This window comes from Kryptolebias marmoratus, linkage group LG21 (genome assembly GCF_001649575.2).
Source record: "Kryptolebias marmoratus isolate JLee-2015 linkage group LG21, ASM164957v2, whole genome shotgun sequence".
NCBI lineage: Eukaryota > Metazoa > Chordata > Actinopteri > Cyprinodontiformes > Rivulidae > Kryptolebias > Kryptolebias marmoratus.
In genome coordinates this window covers 21,169,162-21,178,217 of record NC_051450.1, presented here as the reverse complement: position 1 = coordinate 21,178,217, position 9,056 = coordinate 21,169,162, and the positions used below count along the sequence as shown (strand labels likewise).

At 41.3% G+C, this 9,056-nt stretch overlaps 1 protein-coding gene across 1 annotated transcript in view; it reads right to left on the bottom strand.

The window, feature by feature from the left end:
• Positions 1-9,056, bottom strand: part of LOC108245433 (receptor activity-modifying protein 3) — a 19,637-nt gene that overhangs the window by 5,099 nt on the left and 5,482 nt on the right. Inside the window, exons 2-3 of the mRNA XM_025009586.2 lie at positions 2,711-2,740; positions 2,097-2,256 (exon numbers count right to left, since the gene is read on the bottom strand). Coding sequence (XP_024865354.1) covers positions 2,097-2,256; positions 2,711-2,740 — 190 coding nt within the window. The remainder of the gene's footprint in view (positions 1-2,096; positions 2,257-2,710; positions 2,741-9,056) is intronic.

Genomic DNA, 9,056 nt, shown 5'->3' with positions numbered 1-9,056 from the left:
TATTTTGTATTCCACGCTACACAAACCCACAAAGAAGAGACTAGACCGCAGAAACGGTGGAGAATCACTTTAGAAACAATAAATATTGGATTAAAGTTGCAGGAAAGTTGCAGTGTTTTGGGCAAAGTTGCAAAAAGTTGCGATTTTGAAATGGTTGAACTACCAACCTTTTCCTCGGTATTTGTAGACTCTTCCCAGGAAATGAGCTAAAATAAATTAACTTGAGCAGAAAAATGCTTGGCTGCGCTCTGGCAATCAAAAAGCTGTGGCATGTTTTGAAGCAGGAAGTCTGAACCCCCCCTCATGATGTCATTGTTGAAAACAAAACCTGTTTGACTCGCTTCTTTGATGTGTTAAACCAAAGCAGAACAGAGTCGATATTAAACGATGAATTTGTGATCTAAGAGGGCGTTTCTTGTATTTTGTCAAACCCATGTACCGTTACAGCCACGGCACAACAATTCATCCAGTCCAACAAATAAAAAAACATCGTTTTAAATCTTAGGTCAGAGGTTTTTTCGCAGTGAACAAGAGATGATTGCTGGCTCGACAGATGCTGCCCAGATGTTCTGTTTACCTCATGGGCTGCACCTTACATGACTCATGTCAGAGACTTCCTTAGAAGCCTAACTTTACACAAAAAAGGCAGAATAATCACCGTCTGATGGAACATCCAGCTGAGGTTTGGGCTGTTTGCTACAGACAGATAATCTGTGAGCAAAAACCATCCTACGAGAAGCTCCACAAATTGATTTATGTTATTAAATTTCCACCTGTTGTGCATGGGACTGCCTTACAGTGAGTACGTCGGACTCCCTTCACACCGGTTTAGGACCCCACTCGGCTCTTCATGACCAATTAGAACGTGGCCAAATGTTAAAACTGTTAGAGGTTGGATTGAACCCAACTGCAGACTCACGCAGAGCTCCAAAGAAAAACTAATTTATCTAAAATAACAAAACAAAAGGCTGACGTGGCAGCAAGAAAAATGTACATAACCCAGATTTGCAAGGAAGCAGTGACGAGAGGACGGAGATGAGCAGGTTTGAAAGGCTGAGGGGAACCAGGAAGTGGAAACAGGTGACTGATTGGAAACAAGAGACAGGTGTGGGCTGACAGGTACTAAACTGAGGACAGGTGAATAATGACAGGAACACAAAGGGCACAGGGAGCAAAAACCAAACAACAGAATAAAAGAAACAATAAACCTAAAACAAAAATAAATGTCTGAATGAGTGTTTGTAGCGTGAAGCGCTTTGGGCTCCTTGGACCATTTAGACTTCAAGATAACCAAATCCTGACAGAAGGCAATGATGACGCTGCAACCCTCTACAGATGGGTTTACTGCACCCTCAGCACGCTCTGAACGCAACAGGAGGCAGTTATGTATGGAGGACCGAAACCGTCATAATCAATGTTATTTCACGGTATTTCAAGGCAACCACGGAGAAAAGAGCGAAGAAGCTAAATTTCACAGAGGCAGGAAGCAAAATATAAACATCACTTGACGGAAACGCATGTGTAAGGAAAAAGCAAAAGCAAAATATATATATATTTCTGCTTTTATTTTTGATTATGCCAGTTTTGGTCCTCCATAGTTATGGGTATCACATATGGTTGTTTCCATGACGATTGCCGTCACATTCCACGCAGACCCCTAACACGATGATAAACCGCCACGTCCTTGTTATGAGAGTTTTGTGTATGCTCCAAACCATCGTGGACCAATCACACGTCACCGTTTGTAAAGGGAAGCCCGCTGCCTTCTTAATAAAATCCATCTTCTGACTGAAGGGGGCCTTGGGGTCAAACTAAATTGGACCATTAAGGAGGACGGACAGGTCTGACAATCACGATGGCCAGAATGGAAAGAAATTAAATGTTATCCTGAGGACACTGTCCCACCAACCAGTCTTACATCCTTGACATTCAGGTGAATATTTCACCTGAATATCGTTCAAGAACACATCCAGAACATTTGACAACATTATGGTACATCTCATGCCTTATAATCGTCTCTTTATGGGTCTTATAGAGTGTTTGGACTGCAGTCTTCCAGGATATTATCAATTATCTGTCCTCAAATATCATCTCACCTGATGAAGTGTGTGAGGTTGCACCAGTACTGTGAATCTATGAGGGCCATGTCCCGTTTGAAGTCCTCTCCACAGACCTCCATCTCCCACTGCAGGCGGGACTCGTTGCAGTTCCTCCTCTGCGAAGGGAAAGTGGGCTCCAAGCTGAAGCTGTCAGTGGCTGCAGAGAAGACCAAGGAGACAAAGTATTTATATGATGAGCATTGTGCAGTATCTGACTTAAAAAAAACAAAAAAAGATGGAAGTTAATGAGTGTTTGGCTTGCAGTGATGCAAATTCAATGAATATATGATGCTGGAAGTACATTTATCACACACACCTGCCAGCATCCAGGCAATCACCCAGCTGCTTTCACTCTGTAATCACCCTCCACACCTGTTTATTTAATTTTTGCCACCTGCTTGTTGTTTTCAAGTTGTTGTTGTTTTATATTTTTAAATTTAAGTGCACTTTTGGGTCCATCACATCACCGAAAGTGAGTTTATGGCTATCTGTCATAATCTGGGAACCAATATATCTAGTTGAATGGTTGGTTAGATAGATGGATGGATGGATGGATGGATGGATGGATGGATGGATGGATGGATGGATGGATGGATGATTGATTGACTCACCTGATGACTTGCTCATCATCCAGGCATTAACTGTGAAGAAAATCAAAGAATACAGTTAGAAAAAACTTGACTGAATAAAACACCTCAGACTGTTCTTCATCAGTATGTGATGCTAATAGCTAACTGTCCAGCTAACAGCTAACTGTTCTGCTAACAGTTATCTGTCCTGCTAACAGCTAACTACCCTGTTAACAGCTAACTGTCCAGCTAACAGCTAACTGTCCTGCTAACAGCTAACTGTCCTGCTAACACCTAACAGACCTGCTAACAGCTAACTGTCCTGCTACAAGCTAACAGACCTGCTAAGAGCTAACTGTCCTGCTAACAGCTAACAGTCCTGCTAGCACCTCACAGTTCTGCTAACAGCTAACAGTCCTGCTAACACCTAACAGACCTGCTAATAGCTAACAGTCCAGCTAACAGCTAACAGTCCTGCTAGCTAATCACAGTCCTGCTGACAGCTAACAGTCCTGCTAACACCTAACTGTCCTGCTAACAGCTAACAGCCCTGCTACAAGCTAACTGTTCTGCTAACAGCTAACAGCCCTGCTACAAGCTAACTGTCCTGCTAACAGCTAACGTTTGTCAGGTTTGTTACTGATGAACCAGACTGAATATTATTGCCTGTGGTCACATTTAGAGAGAAAAATTGTTAAAATGTCTCTAATTAGAGAACTCAATCAGACCTGCAGTTTAATTGTGAAGCCCCTCGATAAAAACACATTTTATTTTTTAATTAAAGCCACTTTAACCCAATGTTCCCACGTCTGTGAGGACGTGCTGTTAATAATCCAAATGAGACCATAGCAGCACCCAGTTCAGGCTTTTTAAACGAATCATGTGTTTAAAAATCAATTTAAACAACACAATAAACGCAAACAATCCAATTATTACTATAAAATAACTTAAATATACTCCTACATTTACATATCTTATGGTTTTTAAAGCACACTTGTTGTATTTATGATGAAAGGAGACGAGGAACAGAGCCAATAGTTGTCCAGGAGGGACTGTGTTGTTATTGATTAAGAAGGTTTTCCTTTAATCCAGCTGTGCTTTAAAAGTCACTCAGTGACTTCTTGCCAACAAACTACGTCCCCCATCGGGCTAACTGTTGCCCTTAGCTCCGCGTGGGCTTTGAGACAGAATAATGACAGAATCTGAACAAAAAAACAACAACTTCTAACACTTCCTGTGTCATATTTTTTGTTTTCTTATATACAGCAGGTAAAAGAGAGGAACCATCCTTCTTCTTCTTGTTTTTTTGAAGTTAAAATCCGGAACGTGATGCTGCAGGAAGGAGAATCTCCCGTTGAGCCTCACTTCCAGAACAAAGACCGTTCCTAAATATAGATGCTTCTCTGTTTGACCGTCTAAGGATGTTTGGACGAGGAGGGCTTGTGTTTTTGATACGATTATTTTTGCTTGACGTGCGTCTCCTAAACAATATTTAGATGAGTTCAACAACAAGATTTGTACCATTTTGTGTGTTTGGTAGGTCAATACCAACCTAAATATTAGGAAAAACCAAATCAATCCTGTCTCTTTAGCGCTCCTTTTTTATTAACACCCTACTTCTCACTGGGCTGTGATTGCTAGCGACTAAAATATGAATATCTTCACCTGGAATATGACACGTTTGGTACCAGCGATTTTACTTTTTTCTCTTTTGTTGCCTCCGATCAGTCACAGTCCGGAAAGCCGATCTCTCGCCAGGGATGCGAGTGGTCAACGAACAGCATTCAGGAATGTTTTAAGGGTTCCTCGACGTCCTCGGAAAAAGGAACTATTGGCTGAAGCTGATTAACGTCTGGAGTCGACCAAAGGGAAGATGGTCGCCAACACAGAAATTGGTACAACTCGGTGGTTTTTACAGCTATCGAGCTAAAATTTGGCGCGGTGGCAGCTGAGAGGCATTCACAACACATACTCCAAGCTCTCCTTTCTCAACTGAAGAAGGTCTTAGTTACCCTTTCAATCCTTATCAACGTTCTCCCCCTCTACCCGTCCGGTAATTTCCTAATTCCCTCAGATTAAGTTCAGTAAACTGAGTTTCTTGGAGGCTGAGCTGAAGGATAATAGGAGCAAAAACTGTGAAGCAATTCCCCAGAATCGAGTTTTTAGAAGGCATCAAGACACTTTTCTGTCTGCTGGCGAAGGAAGCCCGTCTCCTTAAAGAGAGTTAACTCTTCCTGGCGTCGTTTTCAAAAGAAGTTAGTGATTCCTTAAATTCTTTAGGTCACTGGTTTCCAAGCTTTTCAGCTTCCGACCCGTAAAACGCTGTTTAAATACCCCAAAGTGCTGATGATCCTGTTAAATAAGAGCATAATGACAACACAAACAGTCTTAGCATCCATTTTGCTATTTTTTAAATCATTAAATGACTTGTATTTCAATTCTCTGTAACAGCTATGGTGTAAATATATCATAAAAACTGTGTTTTTAGTTGTAACTTGATTTCTGGAGATTATTTAAGGACCCCTGCTTGGTGTTGGGTGACCAGCTTTGGAAATCATTGCTTTAGACCATCACAGCACAAATATATTTTATATTTCAGATTTCCCATCAGTACATTGACGGTGCAACGCGGTGCGCTCGAGTAACCGCTCCCCCCTGACTCAGAAACTCGCCTGTCGGACATTTTGTTCTCCGCTCCGCTTTTATTTGGCCTCGGGACAGGCACACCCAAAAATAAACCTCTCGTGTGTGACGTCCAGTAAAAATACATTTCTGCGCGGAAAAATAATAAAAACAAAATCACTCATCGGCTCTTAGAAAGCAAACGGCTTCCCAGGACTTTTGGATGTAAAAGGTTACCGCAACCATGATCGTACTTTTTGTTTTTTTATTTAGGTTTAACACCAAAGAATGTCTCAGAGCAGCATCTTTAAGGCTGATAACTAAAAAAAACAAAAAAAAGATCTGATCAGATTCCTTTTTACAGATTAAATGCTTCATTTATATTAAACCAACAGAAGTGGAGAAATAAAATCCACCGTGTTTAAGTGAAAACATTGGTTTCTGTTGACCTCTTACGGGATTTAAAGCTTTATATTTTAATTTTTGCATAATTTACATCAAATGTTAAAGATTAAAGGATTAAATCGTCTGATTTTGTTGTTTTAAAGCGCCATAAATGTGATATAAATTGGCAGCAGAGTAGAAGCTTCTCGGACCGTTCTCCTGATCAGAATCCAACCAGTCTCTGCTAATCGCCTCTTAATCTGATCGATAACGATTATGGATCAGGAAACTGATTTAAAGGCTTTTCGGACGGAGGATCAAATTAACGTCTGATTAAAGAAGAGGAGGGCTTCCGGTTTTTCAGAGTCTGAAAGTTCAGCTGGAAGCTGATCTGGGAACGACGGCTTAATTAAGTCTCGACTTTCTTAATTCGTAAAGCAATAAGGATATTCATCAGGTTCTCCACATGTGGGGCTTTAAAACGCTTCCATTAAAAATAAATAATCCTCCGTCATCGTTAAATGGCTTTAATCCCATTAATCAAATGAATTGGAGCCTTTCAGCTGGGCTTTTGATGTCTCTGTTAGCAAAATATTACATAAAAATAATAAAACTCTCACAGAAACCCAACTAATCCACCGTATCCAACAGAAAAATGGCTCTAACTCCACCAGCTCTGCAAATATTCAGCTGGAATTTGGCGTGGTAGTAGCTGAGAGTCATCTACAACACATAGGCTAAGAAACTGCAGGACCTTCCGCTCATAACGTTGTTTTAAATTGGTCTCTGTCGCCTAAAAGTACAATTTTATCGAGGGAAATGAAGAAGCAGCAACCGACTTAACGTAGCCAATAATTTAGAGTTTATTAAGCTTTTATTATTTTTAATTTGGATAGTAAATATACATCTGTAACCTATGCTGACACAATGAAATGAAAATATATAGATTTTTGCTATAAATTAATCCACTAAAACAGAATATAATCCTCCTAATACACATTTAAATCAAAGGTAAGTCTTCAGAGATAATCCTTTTATAATTTAATTTGAAATGGACCATTTTTCTCTGCAGGGGAAATCCCTTCGTATAATGTAAGGCTTTCTTTTAAAATATACCGCAGTCCAGTAAGAATGGAGTTTTCAAAGTAAACAGGTGAAAAATCGCCACATTTCAACAAACGGCGGCTCGTTTCGAAGCTCTGGAGGCGGAGAATCTGAAAATAAAAACTCAGGATTGAAAGATTCCTCGCTGTGAGTCATTTCGCCACATTTATATTGTTATATTTTGTTAAATTAAGACCAAACGTTTAAAATTCGGGTCGTTTTCTTGTGAAAAGCTTCCGGTCACGAGCTAAACTTCTTCATATAGTTATGAACCCTGATGTAAAAGCTCTTCAGCTCGTTTTGTTTAATTTATAAATCTTTTATGCGGCGGCGTAAAGAAGTAAAAAGTGTGGCTGTGTCGGGTCGCCTCCATAATTCATGACCATCTGACTGTTTTACATTCAGCTGAATCGTCACGTTGTTGGACGGTTTTACTCAGACAGAACTTCAGCTTTTCTCTGAAACACGACCGACACGATGACCCGACTAAAACCACCTTCATCTGCTGCATCACTGAAAATAACTTTCCCAGTGACCTTTGACCTCGCCCTCAGCTCCTGCAGCTCGACTACGAGGTCGCTTCCATCAGATCCGGGGGGTCAACGAGGAGGAAGAGGAAGAGAACGACGAGACGGAGGACAACTTGGCCAACAAAAGCAGGAAGAGGGGGAGGATTAAAGACGACGGGCGGACTTCCGGAGAGAAAGCTGACGGCGCGCGCTGGCTCAGGCGGGTGAAAGTGAGGCGTCACGACTGGCCCCTTTTTTTATAAACGCAGGCCATTTACGACGCGGAGGAGAAAATTACAGCCCGGCTGCAGACAGAATTCAGCCATTTCTGAACCTTCATGGCTTTTTTGTTTTTGCTGCTTTTCTAAACGCCTCGAGAACATTTTATTTTTTTATCGAAACAAAAGAATTTCAAATAAACACGTCTTATGTTGGGAAAGTTGTTTTTGTTTTGATCAAAACACAAAAACAACATCAGGTGGAATCTCATGTTTACAGTATGTGATGTGAATGACTCTCAGCTACTACCGCGCCAAATTTTAGCCCAATATCTGCAAAACTGACTGAATTATAGCCATTTTTGTGTTTGATAAGTTGAGTTAGCTGTGGCGGCCATCTTGAATTGGATTGGCTCCAAACGTTAATCAGCTACAGATAAATCTAACGATAACTTCCTGGAAGTTTCATTAGAATCCGTCTGGTGGTTCTGGAGATATTTTGCTAACAGACGCTGGCAAAGACGTTGCTGTTGAAACAATGAGTTCGTTAAAAGTTGCGTCAACCAGCAATCTGTTGCAGAAAGATAACAAACATGGATGGAGTTGCAGCACTCAAACGGCTCGTCTTTAACGAAGATAATCAGCTGGAATAAAAGCGTCAGACGCTCTCCGGCCTTCATGCTTTCATCGCTACGCAGCATCCAATCGTCTTCCACCCCAGGCAGCCGTTTTAATCCCGCAAACAAAAGCTGAAAACTGCCAAGAAGCCACTTTGTCATTTTTTTTTTTTTTCTCTAATCACACAAAACAAAAAGCTCCCTAACGAGCGAAATCATCGAACAACAAACGTTCAGAAAGATAAAAAGCTGGAAACTTAAACGGCGGATGGGTCGTTATTTCCCGCCCTGGGGACGGAGCGAAGGCCGGAGGACAGAAATGTCAACTAAATCTGAGGCTTTTAATGATTCATGGAATGAATTCACCGTGGATTTCTGCCCAAATCTGAAAAAGTTTGGTGTTAAAGGTGAAAATACGGATAAAATACAAGGATCTGAAAACAGGAAAGAGTCAAAAATCAGCCTGAAGGTTGATGATGGAGACAAAAAGCCTGAGGTGCAGCTTCAGACGGATGAATCGTTAAAAAAACCACTTCCTGTTCATCCTCCGCCTCGATAAGCCGAGGTTTTCCTTCCGTTTCCCGTTGGTCCGTTCGGATTTATTAACAAGGAAAAGCAAACAAAACGAGGCAGAACGAAACCCACAGAGAAGAAGAAGAAGAAGAAGACAAGGGCGATGAGGAAGTGGACGCAGGTGAGAAAAAACTGCAGGCGGAGACGGTCCGATGTTTTCAAGTTTCCCAAAAGGAGGATTGCATGAAAGAAGCCGAATGTTTGCTTTGCCTCGGCGCCGACAGATTCATCGACACGTCGACGTCTTTGTTGTGGCCCGACAGCTCAGAGGACAACAGACAAGCTGCTGAAAACATCCTTTCATTTCCAAATCTGCGTGTGATTCCCACCCGTTCCTCCAACCGTTCATTGTGAAGTCAAA